General features: G+C 52.7%; 5 protein-coding genes across 5 annotated transcripts; 3 read left to right on the forward strand and 2 right to left on the reverse strand.

Moving 5' to 3' along the window:
- Positions 1–7,152: 7,152 nt before the first annotated feature.
- Positions 7,153–9,977, forward strand: CTRU02_206856 (glycosyltransferase family 2 protein; the record flags this gene model as incomplete). Its single annotated transcript, XM_036733069.1, has 2 exons — positions 7,153–9,621; positions 9,789–9,977. 2 exons carry the CDS (start codon positions 7,153–7,155, stop codon positions 9,975–9,977), a joined length of 2,658 nt encoding a protein of 885 aa, XP_036575200.1.
- A 1,694-nt stretch (positions 9,978–11,671) lies between these two features.
- Positions 11,672–15,095, reverse strand: CTRU02_206857 (ABC transporter; the record flags this gene model as incomplete). Its single annotated transcript, XM_036733070.1, has 2 exons — positions 11,672–12,401; positions 12,460–15,095. The coding sequence occupies 2 exons, from the start codon at positions 15,093–15,095 to the stop codon at positions 11,672–11,674; spliced, it is 3,366 nt and encodes a 1,121-aa protein (XP_036575201.1).
- A 2,542-nt stretch (positions 15,096–17,637) lies between these two features.
- On the forward strand, positions 17,638–20,511 carry CTRU02_206858 (beta-glucosidase 1 precursor; the record flags this gene model as incomplete). Its single annotated transcript, XM_036733071.1, has 1 exon — positions 17,638–20,511. One exon carries the CDS (start codon positions 17,638–17,640, stop codon positions 20,509–20,511), a length of 2,874 nt encoding a protein of 957 aa, XP_036575202.1.
- Positions 20,512–20,778: 267 nt separating this feature from the next.
- On the reverse strand, positions 20,779–21,489 carry CTRU02_206859 (CVNH domain-containing protein; the record flags this gene model as incomplete). Its single annotated transcript, XM_036733072.1, has 2 exons — positions 20,779–20,867; positions 20,958–21,489. The coding sequence occupies 2 exons, from the start codon at positions 21,487–21,489 to the stop codon at positions 20,779–20,781; spliced, it is 621 nt and encodes a 206-aa protein (XP_036575203.1).
- A 591-nt stretch (positions 21,490–22,080) lies between these two features.
- Positions 22,081–22,722, forward strand: CTRU02_206860 (cvnh domain-containing protein; the record flags this gene model as incomplete). Its single annotated transcript, XM_036733073.1, has 3 exons — positions 22,081–22,347; positions 22,416–22,509; positions 22,571–22,722. The coding sequence occupies 3 exons, from the start codon at positions 22,081–22,083 to the stop codon at positions 22,720–22,722; spliced, it is 513 nt and encodes a 170-aa protein (XP_036575204.1).
- Between the last annotated feature and the right edge of the window lie 3,652 nt (positions 22,723–26,374).

The following is a 26,374-nucleotide window of genomic DNA, read 5'->3' on the forward strand; positions in this document are numbered from 1 at the left end:
CTCGGACGAGTATCCGTATGCCGGCCGGCAAAGGTTGTTGGTAGCCGTATCCACTTTTCATCTTTTGTCGCCCAGGTTTGTGTTGGGTTCATTTGATGGTTTGCTGTCATGGAGGTTTGGCCTGAACTTGCGTGTACGTAACCTGCCTAATTCTTTGGTGACAGCAATAGCTGGCCAGCATTTCGAGTCATGAGTTGTGCAGTCGAATAATTACTCTGTCGTCCTTTGCAGCTGGATCTCCGGTACAAGCCGCAACGTAGCAACCGAAATCATATGCCGAACCCTGCCGTTACTCTGTTTTAAGAACTTGATTCTATTGATGCTAACTGCTTGGTGACAATGCCTACTTTGGGTATGAAAATGGCTCTCAGTATTGCCATCCTATGTATATCATCACTAGCGCCCGATGTAAGGTATCAGAGGAGCAGCGGCCCAATCCGCTCCTCAGGCCAGTCGACGTCAGGTTGATCGCCGGGTGTCCGCAGACACAATGGAGAAACGCGCCTTGACCTCAGCTTGAAAAATGGGCTGATGGAGAATACGGAGGCGATTGCTTATCCGCAGATACGACCACAAATCGCGGTCCTGTTACAAGCCAGGGTGGTACTGCTACGCCACCTGTGATAGACACAGCCCATGGGAAAATAAAATAGGTGGAGGCCATTTGGTCTGCCGGGCGATCCGCCGGATGGTGCCTTTGTCGGTGAGGTGGGCCGGCCGGACGGGTACAAGCGCAGATCCGGGCAATACCAGAAGAACGAACCCAGAATTCGACCGAGACTTTCCACTCTGGTAAGAAAATAGTGCTGTTGCATTCATAGTCATATCGTATCAACAAGTCCGTCAGCGACATGAAGAGCCGTCTGTAACTCGTCAGACGCCCATCAGGATAGCTTGGCGGGGGCTGTCAACCTCGTGGTCTGGTTTTGGGACGTTTCACACAAAAGTCCTCATTTCCAAGTGGGACTGGTGGTGAGCTGCAACTGTTCTAGGAAGTACGGAGTAGCGGGCGAAAGTCTATGTAAGGCTGACGATGGGAGCATTGTACGCCAGGAAGGGGGTGGGCGAGCCGTTTTACGCGAGGAAAAAAAAGATATCTGTCTGACGGGAGTCACAGATGGAACGGCCTGCGTATCCGCTCTATCTGTGGCCCGGTCCGTGAGAGGACCCAATACGGCGGCATCCCGAAATGAGAGCTGACGCCACGAGCGAGCCGCCCGGCGAGGCCATACCTCCCACGTTGTAGGAGGACCCGAGGTCGTGGTTTGCGGCTGGATTACGGGCCCAGTCACCACCACGTTTTCTTGCCGTCATTCCGGTGCGTGCACTTTGCGTGGGCGGTAATTCCCATGAGAGGTACGTGAAGAATGGGAAAAGGGGAAGATGGATTGTTAGCCGCGTGGAAGCCCCTCATTCAGAGACCGTATCATCATCTGTTACCCCTTTCCTAGGTGCTTGTGTGGAAATTGCAGACTGTAAGCCACAACATCTCGATTCACTTCATCTCTTACTCTGATTGGGAGACGGCAGCATTTTGCTGTCCGTGAGTCAGCACCAGCGTCATTTAGCAGTGACCAGAAAAAGCTTGATTTCGCTCAGGAGAAGCCGGTTTATCATTGTCCCAACTAGTCTCGGCCATGTATCCGTAGTCATTCATGCTTTATCAAAATGCTGACAAGAAAACCTGATGAGGTCAAACGAAGGAGACAGATTACTGCCTGCTTATCATGATTATTTGAGCCAGTGAGCCGTGATAAGCTTAAACGGTGCTGGTGACAGGGGGCCCTGTTGGCAATAAGTCGCCATATCCTTGTTCTGTCAAAGCCCCTGTCCGCCTGCCGAGGTCGCCGTTGTCGTGGCAAGCTGTGAGGGCAGTTTCGGTCACAGGTGAAGGTTTTCACCGGCAGGTAGACAGGCCGTGTTGGTAGGTGTGTGTCGTTCTTATCCAGTCAGAGCCTCTTCGGCCGTTGCGCCGGCGGCACGTCCCACCTATCGCTACCAGACAAAATCTTGATTTCTTATCCTTCCCGCCGAGATTTGAACGGTAACGGATTGTTGATTATTGGCTTCTGAGGCGGATGTGGGTGTGTGATGGTGAGTGTGTGTGTGTGTGTTTCTTGAGCTTGGATTGGCCGATTGGATGTCTGCATGCTTTTGCACTGCAACTCCACTGATAGAATACGAAGAATTGGCGCCTTGGATGCTCCTAAAATAAACACAGCCACCCCCGGCAGGATGCATAACGTTTTATTCCATCTTATTCTTTGCGATCTTTTTTTCCCCCTGGAAGGCTTTGGGCCTTTTGGAGAAGCAGGCCTTGCACAACAGGCCCGCAAAAGTCGCCGGAGGTTTTAGCGATCGTGACGGAAAATTAATCCTGGCTTCGTCGAGTGTCAATGGACTGGCTGCGCCGCCGCCAGCAGTGCGGTCTCGTAGTCCAATCATCAGCCGGTATTGTAGCATTCAACATCCATTATGCCGTTTGTCGGCATAGCATGTAAATCTCGGACCCTAGTCAAAATGATGGCCAGCCAAGGTCTGTCTCATGGGTGGTCTATTTGTCGACTTTTTCGCTGTCTGCAACATATTATCGTCGACTTGCCCCCCAAAGACGCTGTTTTCTGCCCGGATATGGCAAAGTGCTCTCTTCGGTGTTGCCTTACCTTGGCTGGCTGAGTCCAAGGTCAGCATAGTTCGAGGGTCCAACCTTCAGTCTTGCATCCTAAAATCATCCGATATGCGGTCAACAGCGTCCTGCAGGACGCCACCACGACAGGGTGCAGACGTCTTCTATCAAAAATTGGCCATGAGGCCTGCGATACGAGCCATGTTGACAAAGAGCCAAGATAGAATACCTGAACCTGGTGTCGGTGACCTCTGCGGTAAAACCTGCATACACCCCAGCACCCATGAACGCAGTCCGATACACCAACTCGGCTAGGCCCAAGCAGAATATGGGACAACCAAACGTTGCCATAAGATGCCAACTTGTCTGAGAGGAAGGCATTATAGAAAGCATGGTGCAAGACTCAGCCAGTGAGACTTTGTATCTCCCTAGTGTCCCAGGAGGCAGGTACTACGCCGCTGTCTCATCTACCCTTAGCTTTAGCATCATAGCTTTACGCTCTTCTTGTCAATCGGGTCCGCGGAATGTGCTGACGTCCAGGCGTTCCAGAAGCTCCATTATACTTTGCTGTTAGCGCCCTGCAATTTTTTATTGGTTTTATTTTCGATATTACTCTCTTCCTGCCACACTCGCAGGTAAAAAGGACCTTGAATCTGTGGCTAGTGAGCCGGGCATCCGTTACTTGCCTGATGGTGCATTGCATGCTGCATGGCAGAACATGGACGAACCCCTGTTCGCGCCACCCATCGGGGCCTCGTCGCTGCTTTAAGGACGTGCTGTAGGACGTTGAGATACCAATACTTTCTCATTGAGGGAAACTCCGCGAGCCAAGCCCATACACCTCCCTAGAGAGTGCGCGAGTCTGACGTACCCCTGTTGATCACTTCTATGCCTATGCTTTTCAGCTGTACACTGTTTGTAATTGCCCAATATGTTTCATTGACTGCTGACACACAACTACATCCATACGGAAGTACCAGCAATTCGAGCCCTTCATCAGCAGCCGAATCCATTTCCGCAAACGGACCTTTAAAGCCTTTGTTCATGCTGATCTTTCTTCCATCGGAATTGGCGAGGCAAATGGGCGACATGTACAATTTTGCATATAGAAAGGCGCGCGCGACAACAGTCTTTTGTGAAGAGACCGCCATCGTACTCCCCATAGAGAGCCTGCCCTCATGCGGAAGCACTTACTGAGTGGGGGTAGCCTCTCACCAGCTCCATTATGATGCCGTAACTATTGATTGCTCTAGTGAATTGGTGGGTGGCTGGCCCTTACGCCAGCCAAATCTGTCAACAGGCTGCCTCGGAGGGGGCTGAAGACAGCAACTTGCAAGATTAGGCGCTCATCTTGGAAAGTCAACAGAGAACCAAGCCAGTAGCGCAAGAAATGAGAGCGCGTAAAAGTAACAATCTCTTTGATACTGCTCTCAGCTCAGCTCCAATACCAGTCACTTACAGAACAAGCTGGAGGTATTCATGCCCCTGTTCAGGTAACGACCATTCGAGAGTGGGCAATACCGAAAAAGGATGGAATCCTGTTCACAGGGGCAAAGATAGTCGATAGCTGGAGGCTTGATGACGGGTGACAGAAACAGTATTGCCCCCGAGGCTGAAAGCCCGCTCACTGGGCCTCTTAAAAGCGGTGAGTATACTGTATCAATGTCTATAATGGTGTGATTGATCAAACAAGTAAGAATCTTTCCGATGATATGCCAAATGAGGCTAATCGACAGTCCGTATCAACAACACGAGGGCAGCCGCACTCTTGAGAAGGGCCGTATGGAAACGGACCGCCCAACAGGCAGTGACAAACGCATGGATTAACAGATACAAACGACGTTTTTGTTTCTATTGATATCGTGGGGGGTCCTGACCCGAGATGGATATCCACATAAGTGTTGGTAGAGCGGCGGCCATGTGTCAGGGTGGCGGTCACCGTTCTTCTTCTTGATCAATGCGGCGGCTCGGTGGATGCGAGGACTGGCGTAATCTGACAGATATGAGACGCGAATGAGGAGCGCACCTCAAAGTCAATGGTGTTTGACTGATACGAAGGATAGGTGTGTGTCTCTCTTCCCCCCCGATCCCGATGAGTGGAGGTAGGGCGTTGAAAACATCGGCGCTTTTGTTGAACCTGACCCACGAAATTCGTGCTCTCGGTGAGCGTTATGGAGATATTTGCTTGGCTCATGCCGAGGTCGCCTCAGGTGTAGTGCTGCACGGGATTCTCGGCGAGGAAGCACAACCCAGGAAAATGGTGAACATCACACTGGGTACTCGGGTAACGGGCCAGCATTGACACAGGATCGGGCAATTGGGACGTGATAGCGAGAAGTGGCACGGATTGGGCTTCGCGTCTGACAGTTCGGTGATGTCGATCCCCAAGTCACCGGCATCGAGAACCCGTAGATGCGGCTCTCTGGCGATACTAGCGAGAAGCAGTCGAAGAGGCCGAGGATTATCAAAAAAAGGAACAAAATGGGAACAGCTCCTTGGCATCAAGATGCATAAAGCGGGATGATGAGCCAAAGCAGCTTAGGCCGACCACGGGTAAAAATGGCAGAGCGCCACCACGGTAACCGCGTCTTTGCCATTCTGATTACCGTCACTGCCTATGGTTACCGCCTGCGAAGGAGGGACGTGCTGTTCTCTCGAGCATTCACAGTAAACGAAATACCTTGCTTACCTGCATTCGCGAATGTCAATGGGAAAGAACGATTGCAGTTGGAGGTGTGGAAAGCCCGGACCTCGACAGCCACCAGCCAGGCGCGACTACCCTCCGGGACCGCCTAGCGTATCCGTGGCCCCACATTGGATCCATCAGAAGAGGAAGCACAGGTCAGCCACAGGCTCAGGCTCAGGCACAGGTTCACTTTAGCACTCTAAGGCCAGGCAAGCGGAGCCCAGCAGGCCGTCTACTCTTTCCTTGAAGGCGGGGGGCAACCAGGATTTTTCAACCAATCCCTGACCCCGGCTCTTTCCCTGTGGACGTCCCACACACCCCCTTGTTCATTGTTCCTCGCACCTTCCCATTGAAGTACACACTGTTGGCCCTTGTCCCTTGGCAGCCACGATGCTGCTTGAGTCCCCTGGGCCACGGTCGCGACCATGGCCCACGCCCCCCTTGGCCCTCGACCCTTGTTCTACTTTCCGTATCCGGGCATCATGACCCTTCGGCGCATCTACGTTATTTTCCTCTTTTTTTGTATTTTTATTTTTTATTTTTCCTTGGTGTTGTTTGTTCGGCTAGTCCTGTTGAAGCTAAGTCTTCAATTTCCACTACAGGCGTCCCCCCAGTCTTTACTGCAGCTCATCCCATTAAACAACTGCTCCGGCCGCCCTCTCTCATTTCCACCCACGAGAGGAGAATAGGTCGACTCACTTGTTGCTGTTTCTTCCAGACAGCGTCTTTCTTTTCTTCCCCCTCCAATCCCTCATTCGCTCCCTTCCGCTGCCGCTGTCTTCCCCTCCTTTGGAGCATCCTCCAGGCCCCTCTTTTGCGAATAATCCCAGCGCAGCGTGGCAACCACTGCCAAGGTCACTGACTATCGACACCTAAACCTCCTATCCGGACAACTCACCCACCAGGGCAGTGCCCCGGCATCTTCGAATAGAGTGAGTTCTCACCCCCTCAACATCTCAGATCTTCTCGCCTCGTCTCGCCTCGCCTCGCCGAGTGTAAGAGGTACCGCACTCGCCTCCTCCCGCGCCGCTTACACGGGAAGTTTCCCAGGCGCTGCACGCCGCTGTACTGTTCGTTAGTGACGACGACGACGTGTATCCTCCATCCGTATCACCGCCCTCAACCACCTAAAGACATCCTTGCTCTTTTGCTTTTGCTCTCGCTCTGGCTCTCAGCTGCCAACTTTAGGCCCCGGCCAGCCCTGGCTCAGAGAGGATTCCTCTAATCAACCCACCCCACTCACCCACCACTACCACCCTCTCTCTCCTGCCCACCGGCCTCTCGGTTGAAAGACTGGCTTGCTGCACTACCCGCGCTGCTCATCCCTGGTCTTGTTGGCGACGCTCATCGACGCCTTGCCCGATTGGATCGCCCGTGTTTCTTGCCTGTCCTTCTCCTGCGCCTTTGTGTCCTCAATAACCTTCTTACTTCTCCCTCGTCCTCGTCCATCGCCTCGGCCCTCTTCCCTTCCTTCCTCCCTCGGGATCGTCTATCGGACTAACACTCGAGGCGTCTTCAATAGAGACCAGAGGTTTGCCTTCTTCTATAGGTGCATCCTCATCGGCTTGTCGCTTGCCAAACGGTCTGAATTCCTCGACTCGACAACCATCGCCTTCGTCCATGGTAGCTTGAACGTCTCTATACAATCGCTTATTCTTGTTTTTCGGGTTCCACTTAGAAGCCTGTACACTCGCTATCCCAACAATCATCTAGTCCAGTTCGACGTCACTTGACATCTTGCGTCTCAACACACTCGACTTTCTGAGCGGGCAGTTCCCCGACCCTGCTCTGCAAAGTTTCTCACCAATTCCAGAGGCACCGTGAGCCCAATATCGACAAGATGGGCATCGGTAGCTACTTCAAGGCTGACAAGCCTGAGGCTCCTCGCGGACCCAGCCCACCCCAGGCCGGCCGCGCAAACCAAGCTCCTGTGGTGTCTGAGAAGGGTTCACCCCAGCAGGGAAGCTCCAACGATATGGAACTCCAACCGCCTACTCCCCGATACAACTCTCGCCCTCAGTCCATCTCCGGCCGTTCGACACGATCTAACGGCAGCTCCATGTTCCTCGACGACATCAAGCACGAGGTCATGGTCAACTACCTCTACCAGCAACAATGCTCCCACTTGTGGGTGAGCGACGGATCCGGTGAGATCGAGGGTGTTCTTCTGCGAAAGGCCAGGGGCCAGTACATGGCCTGCCCTCCGCAGTTGGGCAACTCGCCCTTCGCCATGGCTTGCGCTGCTCTCAATGTTCAGTGCGCCATGACCGTAAACTCCCGTGTCATCAAGACCTTCCTTCAGTGGACTCCTGACGCTGTCGATGTGCCTCTGATGAACGGTCTGCGGGTCCAGATTCTGCCCACCATCGAGGACCTGCCGAGGGCAAGGAAGCACCAGTTTGCTGCTTTTGTCGCATCAGAAGGTCTTTTGATTGTCTGGGACGACGACGCACTGCACCTTGTCCAGAGAGCCAAGGCAATTGAGTCAGAGCTCATGGAGCTGGTCTGGAAGGCTGGCGCTGATGATGAAGATGGTGATGAAAAGAAGGGACCCAACGTTGCCGACTATGAGATCGACGAGGAGAGTGGTGAGATCAAGCCGGAGAAGCGACCTGTTCACCTCCTCAACACTTACCTGGTTTCCATCACTCTTGTTCTCGTCACTGTTTCTCTCGGTGCTGCCTGGAGACAGCTCGCCATCGAAGTCTCCGTTGATGGAGAGTACCTTCGTCTGGCTCTCATAGCCCTCTTCCCGGTTCAGATCTTCTTCACTCTCTTCTTCGCGCAGGTCATTGTCGGTTGCTTGGCCCAGATCTTCGGTCCTATTCGTCAATTGTCCATCAACTCCAAGTTCTACTCCGCACGCCCTCCCCCAAGGCTGCAGAACTCGGTTCTTCCTCACATCACTGTCCAGTGCCCTGTGTACAAGGAGGGTCTGAGCGGTGTCATTGCACCCACGGTTAAGTCCATCAAGCAGGCCATGTCCACCTACGAGCTTCAGGGAGGCTCTGCCAACATGTTCATCAACGATGATGGTATTCAGCTGATTTCCGAGGAGGATCGTCGCGCCCGCATTGAGTTTTATGCCGACCATAGCATCGGCTGGGTCGGCCGCCCCAAGCACGGAGAGGACGGTTTCCTGCGTCGCGGCAAGTTTAAGAAGGCCTCCAACATGAACTACGCCCTCATGATTTCCATCAAGGTTGAGGAGAAGCTGCAGCAGATCAACCGCCCTCCCGAGTGGACTCAGCACGACGAAGCCCAGGCTTATGAGCAAGCCCTCAAGGAAGTTCTCGAAGCTGACGGCCGTGCCTGGGCTGACGGCAACATTCGTGTTGGTGACTACATCCTCATTATCGACTCTGACACTCGTATCCCCGCCGACTGCTTGCTTGATGCCGTTTCCGAGATGGAGCAGTCCCCTGATGTTGGCATTATGCAATTCTCTTCCGGTGTCATGCAGGTCGTCCACACTTACTTCGAGAACGGCATCACCTTCTTTACCAACCTCATCTACTCCGCTATTCGATACACCGTCTCCAATGGTGACGTCGCCCCCTTTGTCGGTCACAACGCTATCCTCCGCTGGAGCGCCATCCAGCAGGTCGGCTACTTTGATGAGGATGGTTACGAGAAGTTCTGGTCCGAGTCTCACGTGTCTGAGGATTTCGATATGTCGCTTCGTCTCCAGTGCAACGGTTATATCATCCGATTAGCCGCATGGGCTGGCGAGGGTTTCAAGGAAGGTGTGTCTCTTACCGTTTACGACGAGCTCGCCCGTTGGGAGAAGTACGCATACGGCTGCAATGAGCTTCTGTTCCACCCTATCCGCACCTGGCTCTGGAGAGGTCCATTCACCCCTCTGTTCCGCAAGTTCCTGTTCAGCAACATCCGTTTCACTTCCAAGATCACTGTCGTTTCATACATTGGTACTTACTACGCTATCGGCGCCGCCTGGATCATGACGTCTGTCAACTACTTCCTCATGGGCTGGTACAATGGATACCTTGACAAGTACTATGTCGACTCGTGGCAGGTTTGGTTCTCCATCATCATCGTCTTCAACGGTCTCGGAAACGTTGCGCTCGCTGTGATGCGTTACCGTGTCGGTGAGAAGAGCTTGCTCTGGGCTTTCTTCGAGAACATCAAGTGGACCTTCCTCCTCGCCATCTTCCTCGGTGGTCTTAGCTTGCACGTCAGCCAGGCTCTTCTGGCTCACATGTTCGAGATCGACATGACGTGGGGTGCGACATCCAAGGAGGCCGAGTTCTCTAACTTTTTCATCGAAGTGCCAAAGGTTTTGAAGAAGGTAAGCTTTTATAGTTGTTACTCCCTCAGCTCTGTCAGCCCCTTGGTGGCGGTCTCCCCCGCATTCCAGCGATTGTTTTCACCAATCGCAGCGCCTTATAAGGGCATGCACAGTACCTTTTGGATTCCAGTCTCATCCGAGCAAATTGCTGACATGCTTTTCAATAGTTCAAATTCTCCATGCTCTTCTCTTGCGTTTTCATCGCTGGCATGATCATTCTGGCAGTTGCGCCATTCGTCCCTCACGACTGGCGCATTACCGACTTCGTTGCCATCCTGCCGATGGCCACCGTCTCTGCCAGCCATCTCCTCTTGCCCATCGCACTCAACCCTGCGCTAATGACCTTCTCGTGGTAAGCGATTTATTGCGAGAATTTTGTTGCGCGTAATTGGTTATTTAAATGGGCCCTACGAGGCGATCAATATTTGTATAGTCCCAGCAGCGGGCATTGGGCGTTTTCCGCATCGTTATAGACATTGGATGGAGTTGCAACAGGATTGATACCTAGATTCCAGCTTGAGCACATCATGGAATGATGGACAGGGCTCTCAATTTTCTTCTTTTCCCAGATATCATGCAAATATGTTTGCTACTATTCTTAAAGCTTAATCTTTACTGCCACGAGGTTGGTGGCCAAGAAGGGCACCAGGGAAAACTGGAATTGGACGAAGGGAAAGAACATGAAGTAGATGACGGTACAAAATGGACGCCCTGATGATGGGATTTTCTTACACACAATCTAGACAAAATCGTTACCACTAAATCTGTTCTGTTGCCTCGACTCAAGTGAACGATACTACTGGCTGTCATGAGCTTTCATTGTTGCTCCCGAATGAATGTGGCTGGGAACGGCCCGAAATATGCGATGTATGTTTATGCGTACTCATTTGCCTTGCAACTCGAGCTGCCCATTTATCTTAAATAACGCCTCTTGAGAATTCCCGAGTGTTCCCCAAACTCTCGGGCAACTGGCACTGGAAGTAATGGAGGGAATCTACGGCACAGGAAAGTAAACAGACCCAGGCCCCAAGGCCATATTCACAGTGCAGTTGAAGGTAGTCAAGTCAGGTAAAGAGCAAAAAGACATGGTGAGGAAGTTCCTGATGCCCAAACCCCATCTCGATGTCGGGCTGTGCCTGATACTTATCTATTTACATCCAATCAGTGGGACAGTAAGTCGTTGGTCAAAGGTTAGTGATGTTATCTGAAGCCGGTGCCTGCTCTGAAGAATACATGCCAATGTGGGCAGAGGGCGTACAGGCGTATTGCACATCACCTCGCAAGTCAGAAGTACCGCGTCAAAGTTGACTTCTTCGTTTCGTGGCAGTTTATCAAGAGCTGGTAGAGTGACGAGAGACGAGAATATATCCCGCCATATAAGGTATCAACGTCGGAGGGTGGGGGTATTAATTAGTATGCTGGAATGTCAGAATATTGTTATTATTTCTTTTATTTTTATTCAACAGAGGTACTTGCCTACTGAGCTCATGGCGAAACCGCGAAGCAAGTCTGGTCTCGCCGAAGCAAGCGAGGTCTGACGAGAAATCCATTCGTCTTCCGAGATAAATGATAACTCATGTACGCCCAATGCCATGACCCGCTTGCTTCGAGACAACATAACAGAGAAGTTCACACACATTGGCCAGCCAATCAAGACGTAAAACAAAGTAAAGTAAAGTAAAAAGTAATTGGATCAATTCGTCCATCGTTCGAATATCTGTCTAGGGTGTCCTTTGACTAAAGAAATGAATCCGCCCATCCCAATCCGTCTATATGCAGAACGCCTCTATGGTGTACCCTTTCATTCCGTCTAGAGCCCGGCGGGGCTCAGGGTGTCTCATACTCTATCGCTTCTCTGGGGTTCTCTGCTATAGGCTGTTGTTTCCTTTTCTCTCCCGTGGGAAAGAAACAACGAAAGCACACAATAGCAGCTGTATCTACCCCATATCCCAAGAAAAACCAAAAATCACTTTTCCGGCAAATCGTCTAGACACTAGCATTCATCATATTACCGTCGCAAAAAACATCGGACAAATGAGAGGGAACCAGCTTATTCCTCGTCGTCCGTGTCAGCGGGGTGGGGGGTGCCCTTGGGGCTGTTGAGCCACTCGATGTGACGCAGACGGCGACGGACCTCCTGCTCCTTGAGCTCCTTCTTGGTCTTCTTCCTCTTCTTCTTGGCCTTGAACTTGAGCTCTGCGTTATCCTCGACACCGCTGTTGACGGCACTGTTGACAGCGCTGGAAACTGCCGTGGAGGCGACGGTGCTGACGGCGCCGCTGCCGGGCTGGCTGTTGTCCTCGAATGAGCCGAGGTTAATGGCAGCGTTGCCACGGAGGGCGACGCGGCCGTCGTTGACGTGCCACTGCTCGGAGCACAGGGCGCCGACGAACTCTTCGTTGTGAGAAATAAGGATGACACCACCCTTGAACTCGCGAATAGCGACAGCAAGACCGCCGAGGGAATCGCGGTCCAAGAAGTTAGTCGGCTCGTCAAGAACCAGCAAGTGGGGGTTGTTCCACATGGCACCGGCAATGACGACCTTGACCTTCTGGCCACCGGACAGGGAACCGATCTCGTTGTGGTTGGCGATCTCAGGGTCCAAGCCGAGGTCCTCGAAGTGCTTGGAGATGACGGTAGGCTGGAGCTCACGGTAACCGAGACCCTCGCGGGAAGCCTCGTGGTCGTCGAACTCCTGGACAAGCTTGTTGAAGCCCCACTCAATCAGGGTCTCACGGGAGACCTGGGTGTTGTACTTGGGAAGCCAGCCACGCCATTTACTGCGCCATGTTAGCTTTTTGAAGGGGATTTGACGGCGGGGATGCAATGGTTACTTACACTTCGTACTGGAAGGTCTTCTTGTACTTCTGACGACCGACAAGAGACTCAATTTGGCGGGGAGCCTTGCCGTCGTTGAGGTCAATCAACTTGTCCATCTGTTCTCTGTCCTTGTCGGAGAGGATACGAGTCTGCTTCATGTGGACCTCACGGTCGTCACCGTTGGCGTAACGCCACTGCAGGTACTGGTTGGGTGTCTTCTCGAGATGCATCTCAACGTGCTCCAAGGCGTGCTGCTTGATGTAACCGATACGCAGGTTGGGGTGCTTCTCGACCTTGCCGGTGGTGGGGATGACCTCACCAGTAAGAATCTTGATGAGGGTAGACTTGCCCGCACCGTTGGGGCCAATGATAGCCACACGGGAAGACAGGGTAAGCTGGCAGGAGACTTCCATCAGGGAAGGCTTTGGTGCCTTGGGGTACTGGTACGAGACGTTGGTCATGCGGATGATGGCACGAGTCTGGGACTTGACACCAGTGAGGATACCAGGGGGCGGGAACTTGAACTGGACGTTGGAGGCAGAGAGGGTGTAGTAGCTCTTGGCCTCGGGACGGAGCTTGACGAAGTTGGCCAGGTTACCCTTGTAGCAGGCGAGCTTCTTGTTAGGCTCGTAGTGGTAGATGTCAGTGGTGACGTTGTCAAGGAAACCAGAGTCGTGAGAAACGATCAAGCTGGTAATGTCGGGGTGCGTCTTGAGGTAGTTCTCGAGCCAGGCGATGTTGGCAACATCCAAGTGGTTAGTAGGTTCGTCCAGCAACAGGACATCGGCACCCTTGAGCATGGCACGGGCCAAAGCAAGCTTCATCTTCCAACCACCGGAGAGGGAGCCGACCTTGTGAGACTGGCGACCATCGGGGCCGTCGGTGAAACCGAACTCAGCAAGAACCTCAATAACCTTGTCCCTGCCACGAGCGGCGATTTCAGCGTCCTTCAAGACAAAGTCCAGAATGCTGATATCAGCATCCTCACCCTGGTTGTGCTCGACGTAGATGGTACGGAGGACATCCTGGGGTGGGAAACCCTCCAGCTTGCCACTGGCAATGCTGCGCATCAAAGTAGACTTGCCGGCACCGTTGCGACCGCAAAGACCGTAACGGTGGCCCTTGAGAAGTCTCAAGTTGGTGTGGGACAGCAGCAGCATACCACCGTAGGCCAAGGAGAAGTGGGCGTTGACAATCTCGGTCTCGCCATCGTCCTCCTTCTCGGGAACACCGTACTTGCGCTCATCCTCCTCCACGTAGTGCTTTTGGACGGCGTCAGCAACAACAGTGTGAGCGTCGGCAGTCTGTACCAGCGCCTGAAGGTAAGGAGCAATCCTGGCAGAAATGCGCCCGACGAAACGGTGGTTGACGTCCTCGGCGACCTGGTCGCACATGTAAGGACGAGCCAGCTTGTAAATGTCGGCGTTGCCAACCAGCCCGCCGTTCTTCTTGATCTCAGCGTCGAGAATCTTGGACACGTCATCGCCGGTGACTCGCTCAATAACGTCCTTGTCGTCACCCATAGCCTTGTCCATAACGTCCAAAGCTCTCTTAGCAAGCTCACGGACCTCGGGAAGGGATGCGCGATCGTAGACGCCCTTAACACCAGGCTGGAGTTTGGGCAAGAAGGTTCGGGCCTCGATGGGGTCGTGGACAAGCTTGGTCAAGTTCTCGACGACAACGACAGTCTGGCGCAGCACCTCCTGAGCGGTGGTAGGGGTGTTCAGAGATCGCTCCAACAGAGGAGTCAGGAGAGCCAGAACAGGCGAAGTGACGATGGCGACGAAGGTGGTCATGGACAGGGCGTGAATGGCCTTGCGCAGAGTCTCGGTAGAGGGATGTTGCATGGTGTCGATGAGGAGAGGAATGCGAGGAGCAACGTCGTCGTTGGACAGCAGGCCAGTGAGCGAGGTCATGGTCTGCACGGCCTGCTTCTCAACCTCGCTCTTGAGGTCGTGCATGCCTCCCTCAACGATGGGAATGAGACCGGCCAACTTGGTTCCCATGGCCTCGCGCAGGACATCCTGCTCTTCGGCCTGCTCCTGGGTAGAGCCGACAGTCTGCTTGGCCTTGTCGGCCATCTTCTGCAGCATCTTGAAGGCTGCGGCGGTGCCTTGCCACTTTCCGGTCTTCTTGCTGAGGTAGGTGGAGAGGGCGGGCAGCAGGCCAACAACAAGAGCCTCGGGGCTCAGGTTGTTGAAGAGAGCGTCCAGCGCATATTGTGCAGACTCACGAACGACAGAGCCCTTGTCAGAGAGAGCGTCGAGCGAGCAGGCAACCAAGCCACCATCTTGGAGCAGGAAAACAACCTCGCTCAAAGGAGACTTGGGAGGAAGACGCTCAAAGAGGGCGCCGAGAAGGTTCTGAGCAGACTCGCGGATCTGGCCAGACTTCTTGTTGGCAGCGGCCTTCTTGACCTCAGCGACAATACCATATTGCAGCAGACCCTGGTATCCAATCGTGTTGTTCAGGACTTCGCAAAGGCCGTAGGCGGCATCGACGGAGGCGGCAGAAGTGGCAGCGTTGAAGATGGAGTGCATAAAGGCAGAGACCTCCTCCTGAGTTGGCGGGGGAGGGGCCTCGCCCTTGGCCACGACGGTCATCGTCGCTTGGTGTTCTTCTTGCGATAAGGGCGGGGTTACTGGGTGAGGCATCAGAAGCGACTGCCCGCGCTTTTTTTTTTTTTTTTTGGAGGGGTAAACGGAGAGAGAGGAAGGAGGATTTCGGAATAGGCGAAGAGCGCGAAAAAGGCCTCACTTCTGCTGCTGACGAAAGGAAGGAGTGAGAATCTAGCAGAAGGGCGCTCTCGTCAGTCCTCTCTCTCTTTAGGACTCGGAGTTGTGTGTGCAGTAAGCAGGAGGGAACCTGTATTCCCCGTCGCAACACAAGTTATTTTTTTCCCTTTAGATTGGGTGTCCGGGCGCGATTTTTTTTTTTTACACTCTTTGTCCCATCCACCAAGCAGAATCGCATCCTTGGCCCATGTGAAATTTTTTACTTATCCGGCCCCCTATCGGTGTGTTCTTATTCGTCAGATACCCTTGCTAATCTCCACTGGTGGATCCCGTTCTTCGTCATGATACGTACCGCTATGCTCCGTATCTCGTCTTTTTCGCTCCGCTGTCAGTACCTCTTGATGCCCGAATTACCAATCCACGAGTGCTGTTTGTCTATCTCGCTGTTAGCTCGGCAACAATAAGCCTGATTAACGGAGGGGTTTTATTTTTATTTTATTTTTATTTTTTATTGTTTCTCAACGATAAATGGATAGATAGGGCTTAGGCTTGTCACCCCCACCTGCAGAGGGTACCAGCTCCATCGCGGAAAGGCTGACTGAAACACGAAGGTTCCCAACCGCTAATGATCGATACATCTTACGTCTCTGTCAGACGTCCCATCCTCCGTCCAGCCAAGTGGCAACTCCGTTGGAACCGTGCCGTTTGGAGGCAACACATGATTTGAAAACAGACTACGAGAGTCATCTTTCCCCCTCTAACTCTTCAATCACACGGCACAGATTGACTTTCTATGCTGTGCTACTTGCTCTAGTTGCATGCGGCTTGATTTTTTATTGAAGTTCTCCCTTGACACTTTACACTAGCCCTGGATGCTGATCTTACTACTTATTGAGTATTATTGAAGAGAGTTTGATTGGACATTGAAGATGATGTGCACTTGGTTTTGGACTTCTGGTGTTCTCTAACGCAACTGGGCTAGGTGAGTGTTAATAACCCACAGTCTCCGATAAACGATACGGAGTACATACACAGTTGAACATTTACCCTTCATGCGTGGCTCTGGGCTTGCTTACGTGAACAGCCAAGAGCGGCTCCTACTCCTAGTAGTGGATGTACTATTTGTAGACAAGGTTGCCGCGGTGCATTATTGAACAGATCAGAGTTCAAATGTGAACAGTTATCGGATGGTCGTTCTTTTTCCGGTGCTTTTCTCAAATTTTGACTTCGTCTAGGCAGAGAACACACTGCACAGAACCTCATGGAAGTAAGTTGGGGCCTGTAGGTGCTCCCGAAATTTGTTTCTCGCATCGGACTTGAGATCCCGAGACTACTCACAAGATCAACAGGTGTCATTCGTTGCTCATGTTGCCTTGCTCATGTTGGTTTAGTTGAGACAAAATGTCTCTGATTTGTCGGGTAGACGAGAATGATGCATAAGAAAAATGCATCACATTCCTTTCTTTTTGGACCCCAGACTCGATCATTCTAATTTAAGCGCTTGAAATATGCTGACAACCCATTGTCCTCTGCTCCAGTTTGATGAGATGCAAATGGCCACTGTGTGATGAACCTCATATTGACCAACAGAGAAACATGCAGGCCGACCGAATTGGCCATTACTCGGCGGTGGATATACTGTCTCGGCATCGGTTTGTGAGACTGGATCATCATCAGAAGAACGGAAAATCCTCGGGCGGGACAGACAAGGTCGATGGGATTCAATACTGGAACAAGCACCAGATGGGTCTCGTGGAGGACCAAATCGGAGGGCGGTCAAGAGTGACAGAAGGCATTCAGTGGTGGATTTGCACTCCCACTGTCTCCTCAAGGCACGCTAGGCCCGTGCGGCCGGAGGGTCCCGCACCAATCAGTGGGGAAGGCCACTAAGAATGTACCTGACATCACTCCGGACAAGGGTAAGCGGCCCAAGCGGGGGACTGTCCTGCTGGTGTTCCCCCCCACTGTTTCAACTGAACATTCTCAAGTCCTGAGTCCCTTTAAAGCGTGCCCAGGTGCTAAGCAAACGCTAGAGCATGCTGCGGGAGGTGCGAACCGAAACCTAAGAGAACAGACCTGACGCCCTTCCCCGTTCTTGCCCTTTTTGTCATTCCTTCACTTTGGCAAACACTCCAATTGTGTCCGAAGCACGACTTGTTTCTCGTCCCTACTCCGCGTCCCTACTACAACATCATTCACATACTGGTTGCTGACAGCTGGACGGGTCGACCTCATCACTTCGAGCTCAATCTCCTACCCGATTCTCCCTAACACGTCTTTTTGGGGGCGCATCGAGCAATGGTTTACCGGTTGTATCGTGCTGCCAGATCAAGCTGTTAGAGTCCAGCCTGCCCATCGACGACGGGCCCATTCCTAGACGAAAGCTGGGGGCCATTGGCTTCCATCAACCTTAAAACAATCACACATCATCACCGCGAATTGATCCATCGCCACGCCCACCATGGATCCCAGTAAGGAGAGACTCCTGGACGAGGAGAAGACACGTCGATCCTACGATAGGGATTCCGAAGATGGATCCGACATCGATGCGACCGATTACCTGCCACGCGAGGAACAGAATCAGTCCTCCTTCCCTAGGCCCGCCTTCTTGTCCGGCAAACGCATTGGGCCTGTAGAAGCGCTCAAGAACTGTTTCCGTGGCCGCTCAAGGCTATGCTGGGCTCTCGCTGGTGTCATCTTCGTCATGTGGGTTGTCATTAGCGCCGGAGGAGCTGTCATGTTCAAGAAGTTCAAGAGTCCTCCTCCTACAGGCCTGTCGCCACCATGGTACCCTGCTCCGAAAGGTGGAATATCCAAAAACTGGGCAGAGAGTTACAAGAAGGCTGGGGAGATGGTCGCCAAGATGACATTGCCTGAAAAGGTGAACGTTACGACTGGAACAGGCTGGATGATGGGTCTGGCTGTCGGCACCACCGGTCCTGCTGTTCATGTCGGCTTTCCGCAACTTCAGCTGCAAGATGGTCCGCTTGGTCTTCGCTTCGCCGATAACGCAACTGCACTACCCGCAGGTGTTACTGTCGGCGCTACCTGGAACAGGGAGTTGATGTACCAACGTGGCAAGGCGCACGGCGCGGAGGCGCGAGGCAAGGGAATTAACGCCTTGCTTGGCCCCTGTGTCGGACCTCTCGGTCGTATGCCTGCTGGCGGTCGCAATTGGGAGGGCTTTGGCTCCGACCCTTACCTGCAAGGTATTGCTGCCGCCGAGACCATTAAGGGTATCCAAGAGGAAGGCGTCATGGCAACCATTAAACATTTCGTTGCCAACGAGCAAGAACATTTCCGCCAGAGCTGGGAATGGGGCCTGCCCAACGCCATTTCTAGCAACATTGATGACCGAACCATGCACGAGCTCTATGCCTGGCCCTTCCTTGATGCCGTCAAGGCCGGCGTTGCCAGTGTCATGTGCTCCTACAATCAAATCAACAACTCATACGGCTGCGAAAACTCCAAGCTTCTCAATGGAATTCTGAAGGACGAAATGGGTTTCCAAGGTTTCGTCATGTCAGACTGGCTCGCCCAGAGATCCGGTGTTGGAAGTGCCTTGGCTGGCCTTGATATGACTATGCCTGGTGACGGACTGTTTTGGGCGGATGGCAAGTCTCTCTGGGGCCCTGAGCTTACCAAGGCGGTCATGAACGGCTCAGTGCCGATTGACAGACTTGATGACATGGCCGTCCGAATTGTTGCTTCGTGGTATCAGCTGGGTCAGGACGACAAGAAGAAGTTTCCCAACGAGCTTCCTAACTTCTCCTCGTGGACCGATGACAAGATGGGAGTGCTCGCACCGGGAAGCAAAACCCCACAGGAAGAAACTGAGGTAAACAAGTACGTCAACGTCCAAGCCGATCACGCCGATATCGCACGCCGTGTTGCCGCCGAAGGCATTGTTCTTCTCAAGAACGAAAACGTGCTGCCCATTAGCAGAGAGGGTTTCATCGACGCCAAGCGCAAGCGTCACGAAGGTAAGCTGAAGATTGGTATCTTCGGTGAGGACGCCGGCCCTGGCAATGGCCCCAATTACTGCAAGGATCGTGCTTGCAACCAAGGTACCCTAGGCTCGGGATGGGGCAGCGGAGCTGTCGAGTTCCCCTACCTTGTGCCTCCAGTCGAAGCCCTCAAGAAAGGCTTCAAGGCCGACAAGGTTGAGCTCTCGGAATTTCTGACCAACTCGCCTCCGTTCAAAAAGGATCCATCGATCTTGAACGACAAAGATATCTGCATCGTCTTCGCCAACGCCGACTCCGGCGAAGGTTTTGTCGCTTGGGAGGGCGTCAGCGGAGACCGCAATGATCTCAAACTACAGAAGGGAGGCGATGATCTCATCCTCCAGGTTGCTGATAACTGCGGCAAGGGCGGCGCCGGTAATAGTGTGGGCGGTGATACAATCGTTGTGATTCACTCCGTCGGCCCGGTTGAAATGGAGCGTTGGATCGAACACCCCAGCATCAAAGCCGTGCTTTATGCCAACCTGCCTGGCCAGGAAAGTGGAAACGCTCTTGCCGATGTCATCTTTGGCGATGTTAACCCCAGCGGCAAGCTCCCTTACACTATCGCCAAGTCCTTGAAGGATTATGGCCCTGCCGGTCAAATCTTGTATCTGCCAAATGGCGTTGTGCCCCAGCAAGACTTCTCCGAGGGTTTGTACATCGACTACCGACACTTTGACAAGAAGGGTATCGAGCCCCGGTTTGAGTTTGGATTCGGAAAGTCGTACACGACATTCAGTTTCTCCAACGTCGTCGTTGAGGAGGTGAAGCCCAAGTCGAAGCTGCCCACCTCTCGTCCGGCACCAGCTGCTGAGCCACCCAAGTTCAGCAACAAACTCCCTGATCCAAAGGAGGTGTTGTTTCCTGAAGGGTTCCGTAAACTGGACAAGTACGTCTATCCGTACCTGGACTCGACAGACGAGATTGTGACGGGACCTTATCCTTACCCCGACGGATACCACACCGAGCAGCCTCTGTCCGAAGCTGGTGGTGAAGAAGGCGGAAACCCCGACCTTTGGGAAACGTACGTGACCGTCAAGGCCGAGGTCACCAACACTGGCGCGGTCGCCGGAAAGGTGGTCCCTCAACTGTACCTCTCCTACCCGAAGAACGTTCCCAATGTGGACTTCCCTGTCAAGGTGCTTCGTGGGTTTGACAAGTTCAACTTGGAGAAGGGCGAGAAGAAGACTGTCACTTTCAACCTCACGCGTCGTGATCTCAGCTACTGGGATACCGACGAGCAAAACTGGGTGATGGTTACGACCGGACAATACTCCTTCCTGGTGGGTGAGAGTTCGAGGCAGCTATCCAATGTGGGGAGCTGGTAATGAAGTATTAGTGTTTTTGCTGGTAGAAAACCATCCATGGATATGAAATGGTAAAATGCGGAATGGGTTCTTTGGTTGATATGATTATTCCTTTCATGGCACTTTAAAGGTGCTCATAACAGATATATTCTTTGGTTTGCATCGAAACGAAAATAGCCAATTGATTCACGTTCACTGTCCAACTGGTTTATATCTAAATCACCGCAGCCCCTAGCCGATGATGGCATTCGTCTCCCCTTTCACCACATCCTCCCCATCGTTGCTGGTTTACTGACCCGCAGCAGGGGAGGGATCTTCGCGGACACCACACATGTATTCGGAGCAGATGAAGCCGTTTCTGTTGCCGAGATATTTGTCTGCGGCACTCTGTTAGCATTGAGACAGAGATACGTCGGGGTATCTCTCATAACGAGGAACGCAGACGCCGAAGCCGGGATGGAACTAACTCAGATCTATGCTGGTCAACTGGAACTCCCCCTTGCTATCAGGGCATTCGCACTGGAAGTAGGTGTCGGTGAACGGGCGGGGGCGGCACGAGATGCAAGAGGACGAGAAGTACCCTTCCTTCTGGTACACGAGGCGGCCGCCGACGTTGCCGAGCATGTGGTCGAGACCGATGCGCGACCAGAAGAATTTGCCGTGACGGCCGCTGGCGCGGCAGCGGGCCCAGAGGTAGTTGTTGGCGTCCCAGACTTGCCATGCCACGCAGGTCTTGATGAAGCCTGCTGCTGGATCGGATTTACTGTCGTCGAGGGCGGCGATGTCTGTCGTTTCGAGGTTGTTGATGGGGGTGGGATAGGAGCTGGCGATGGGGGAGACGGAGATGGAGTTGGCGGCCTGGGTGACGGTTGTTTTAGGAGTCGAGGGGATGGTTTTGTTGGCTTCCAAGGCAACAGTCTTAGTGGGGGAGTCGTCTTGTGCTTGAATAAGGAGACAGAGACAGCTGAGGAGGCAGGTGATGATGGTGCAGAAGTTCATTTTGGTGTGCTTGACGTACTTGACGTGTGTTAGTATCGGTGTTTGTGTATTCAAGGGTGAAGTTTGCCTGTATTTCAAAGGGCGTATGTGGAAGGGACTGTGTGAGGTAATCCAGAGAAATGGCTAGATGGAATAAAGACGCCTCACTGAAGATAGGTAGCAGATGAAAGGGTTATCAGCCGAGTTGAGAACTGTTCATATGGAAAGAACGCTTACCTTCAGTGAATGTTGAGATTTTTTTCTGGAATTGTCAATCCTCGTCAATGAATATTTCAATTTGGAAGGAACAGCAGAGTGCGGTTGAACCAAAGCCAAATCAGGTGATTCACCAAAGAAGTACGAGGGCTTTGAAAAAACTGGAAGATTTTAACACCATTAGAGCTGCATATAAATCTTCTCAAGAAAGAAGGAGCCAGGCAGAAACTACAACTGCCCTCGCACAACCTTCTCTTTCATCTACTGCTCACACCTTCCCACAAAACTTCACAAACTTCTTCATTTTCTTTAACCCACCTTCTTCCGTTTTACAGCACCAGTGAACATACACAAAAGAACCTTACTGCAAAACGGTCATATCCAGTCAGCCCCAATATGATTGGCATTTCCTCCACCACCGCTCTCAAGGGCCTTTTCCTTGCTCTTGGTGTCACCAAGGTTGCCCAGGCCGGCTTTCTCGACGAGGGATGTGGCTACCTCAACGACGGCAATCAGTTCACCTTGCGTGGTGATGGCACCGTCACGACCTACTGCGACGACAAGATCTGCGGTGCATCCTCCTTCTCCGCCATCAACCTCAATGACTGCATTGCCAATGTTCTTGGCGATCTCAAAATCAAGCCTGAGCACCATACCGGGTCGGTCTTGCCCTCTTTCACATGACTTCCTGGGATGGGCTTTACTGACAGGTTAGCAGCGGCAAGTTCTAGGAGACTTGCAAGGATTGTATTGTCGATGGCTATGACATCAAGTGCCAGTGCAAGACGCTTGCCGACACCTACAAAGAGACCTCGATCAACGTCAGTGAGTATCTGCCTCTTTCAGGTCCTTGTTTTTGGCCCACATAATGCTTACATCTGGTTAGACGAGGTCCTCACCAACTGGAACGGCTACCTCAGCTGTCTTGGCGGCATCTCGGACTGCTACACAGTCAAGTGGATGTGCAAGCCCACGGACTGGTGGCCTGAGGGCAACCCTCCCCAGGTTTTCACCACCGACTGTGATATCTGGTCTTAGACGAGGCGAAAACCCTCCCAGGATGCATTTAGTGGCGACCCGCATGTCTTGAGGGGGCCTGGGCTGCTTGGTAATCTTTGGTGGCGGTTAAAAAATACTTGACTGCGTGAAGGCTTGCTTTGTTTGGGTGGCAGGCCTGGGGGTGGCATACAATGGAACACTGGACAATATTGACCCTGAGTGTTTGATCTCGAGGAAAACCAATAAGCCTTACGATTAGATTCTAAATTAACGAACAAGAAATTCATTCAGTAAACAGAACGAACGTGGAATTTTACAAGGAGAGAATGGTGAGATGCTCTGATGATATGGACAGCAGACGATCTGTGGTCGCCCTAATTGATAAAAACCACCGGGTATGCCAACCACTCGAGAGGCCTCAGTCGTGTACATAGTATGTGAATTTGACGTCAATGATGGCATTCTAAGAACGCCGGCGCTTTCCGGAGGTGGTCAGCGGGACTGCAGCCATCTCTAGCGGCACCGTGGAGATGGCCGAGCCTTTTGGACTGGACTGAGGTAAGCAGGAGTTTGACGAAAACCAGCAATTTTGCAGTCCCATTATGTCGGGAAGCGGAGAACAGGCGGAGTCGACCAAATTATACGATAGCCGGTGTCTGCAGTCAGACAAGATTGGAGGTCGTTGAGAAGGCCACGTGACGATGGACGTTGGGTGATGTAAGTATTCGTAAGCCACACCAACCCGATCTCAGTTCGGTGGCACCATGAGAGACGTGGGGGCCAAAAGGCACTTGACCGGGCGTGAGTTAGGTAGTCTGGCTTACCGATCATGGTACATGATGTCGCGCGCTGACATGTTGCCGCCGTGTAAATATGATACCCCTGATATATACGTACCATATTAAGAGTGAATGCTTTGGATACAGTAACGCTTTTTCACTTGAAAACAGAACCTGCAGAGAAGTAGGACTAATCGATTCCAAGCAAACATCACCAAGTCTTCGTGACACTAGGCGATCGTGCAAGTGTGACTCGCAAGGTGTGAGATGGGAGCTTGCATGTTGGCTTCTTTCCGTGGAGTTAGAAGAGTTGCATCAGACTTTTGCACTCCGCATCGGCATGTTAAACAGCGGAAACATTCAGTGGGTGGAGCTACAGCGAGCTGTCAGCGCGGAAAAGGTTGCAGTACAAGTAGGGGACAAAACATCGGTTTCATTGTATTCACCTCACTACAGGATGCAAAACGTGACAAGATGCCCCAAATAGGAATGTCCATGTCAAGAGGAAACAACCGGCTCCCTCTCGGCGAAAAATAACACCCAATCCAGGTTGCTGGGTCTAGTAACAGTAAGTTTCTGGCTTCCTCAGCCTTTCGGATTCCTCTGAACCGGGGGCTGAGGTAGAAGCCACCACGTTGCCGAACGAGCCACATCCTCAACCAATAACAATGCTCCTTCTCGGACTCTTCAGAGCATTTGATTGGAATGAGGAACGGACATGAGCCTTTTCAGTGGAGTTCCCCCATCGTGGCGCAGGCAACCCACTATGTACTAGCTTGGAAGCTGCCCGCCCTGTCACAACCTGTTTCCATGGAAGTTGTTCCTTGGGCTTCTTGCTCCCAGATGGTCCGCAGTTCCTTCCATCATCAGTCTCGGCAGTCTTAGGGCTCCTGCACCTTTAGTCCTGCCGCGGCTCCTGGTGGCATTCTCTCTTTAGACGCGTACCGCAGCAAACCACACCACTCACAATGTGCCCGCGCTTAGGATCACCTCTTGGCTTTACACGGCCCCTCCGCGCGCTTGTTTGGTCCTTTTTGGCGCTTCGTGACCCACGACCGCGAGTCTGCCTCGCCAAATATTGAAACAAGCCATTCTGACGTGCCCGATGCCTCACTCATTTGTGACAACTACCAACTTTGCTCGCCGCTTACTGCAGAAATGCCTCGCATAGGACAGCACAAATCAATATGCGAGCGTTTCCATGTCTGTGATCGACCGGTCGCGTTTTGATGTAACCAAACTTGTCGATCCATCTGCCAGGAGGGTTGGGTAGCTGCATCAGCTGCAACAGCCTCACCTTCAGCAGCACGTTTTCCTCCAGAACCAAGACAGACTCTTGGTAGTATTATTGGTCAATCCCATCCCATGGGGCAGCTAGGGCCGGTAGGTGATTATGGCCATGCATTCACGGTCTGGAACAGATCACCCCTGACTCCCTGACATTAGTGTCCAGGATGACAACACATACGGGCACCAGATGGTAGATCTAGGACAGGCGATCCCCACGCCCGAATGACTGCATCTCCTCGGCATCAGCTTCACGGACGTCACTGAGCCATCAAATTTACGGCCCGAAAACGGAACTCAGAGAGGCCTCTACCCTCAATGATGCCAGTCGCGGGGCTGCTGATGTTCATGCCCACCAGACTGTGCTCGAAACAGCCAAGTCGCCATTCAGCCCTATCAACTATTCCCCCACACATGCAGGTCGAGCCACACATACCGGATTTTTGGGACTGGGATGATACCACACTGCGGGAACATGAGAAGACACATGTCGGACTACTCCATCAGCGAGGGCTGCAGGGGTTGGTATCCTACTAGCTTTTCCGCTGTAAGGCCAAACCGTCTCAATACGACAATGTCAATGTGAGGTCACCGATATCCGGGCTGTTACCATCGCGCGTCTGCTTGAGGGATATCACCATCCCGCTTTTTCGCCTGTGTAAATGCCGGTCCTCCACCGTACACCACGACGTCCGGATTGACACCCGCTCGCCATCACTCTATTCCGTGCATTTCACTAGTGAGGTTGCACAATGGATTTCACTGTCAATAATTTCGTCCATATCAATAGCATCTTTCAATATGATGTTTTCATACGGTCCGACAGACCGCCAAGGGAACGCTCCTCCATTCCCTGTCAGCAGGCAGCGCCACTGCCTGGTTTTGCTGCCCTGCATCCTTCAACGGCCGTAAAACCCACACCCCGCCTGAAGATTCCACCGAGGTATATGGATCAATCAGATTCTGGAGGTGGCTGGTGGTGAGCGGCTTTGGGGTGCCATGCCACGGACATGCCCCCTTGCTAAAATCTCACCACTCTCACGTCGCCTTTCTTAGGGCCAGCGCAACTCTTAGTCTCCGCTGACACTTCCTCTGCTAACCTATCAGACCTCGGTTTTCGTAAAACCATTGGTAGGGCTGCAGCTGTTATCCTTGCACATCACCTGTCACATCCCAGGACATGCATCACCGGCAGCATAACCGTCCCGGCAATGGGGCTCACAAGATGGCCCATCTTGTCGTCATTCTCCTGGATAACTCCTAGAAGCTCGCCGGGACAAAAATACGCTTTGCTCTGTCAGCAGTTATTCCGCCGAGCAACTATATGGTGTCCGCCAATCACCGGATCAAATCCCCTGTTCTTCTTTCACCACTCTGCAGAACATGCACACCCCCTAGTCTTCCCGGTTTTGGCGCCCGGAGTCGTTAAGAAGATCGAATATGCTCGCCGTTTACTGCATCTCATGCACAGCCAGCCCTTTAGGGCGGGATGATCCTGCCCACGGACTCGGGTGTTCCTTGCCCAAGCCCACCCCTGTGCCCCTCTTATGGCTTGTCCTCGTTGTCCCTCCACTGCCGTGCTCCCAGACCACTTCCCGAAGCCTTTCATCAGCCTCAGACTCAGC

The sequence above is a fragment of the Colletotrichum truncatum genome (assembly GCF_014235925.2).
Source record: "Colletotrichum truncatum strain CMES1059 chromosome Unknown Contig_0004, whole genome shotgun sequence".
Taxonomy (NCBI): domain Eukaryota; kingdom Fungi; phylum Ascomycota; class Sordariomycetes; order Glomerellales; family Glomerellaceae; genus Colletotrichum; species Colletotrichum truncatum.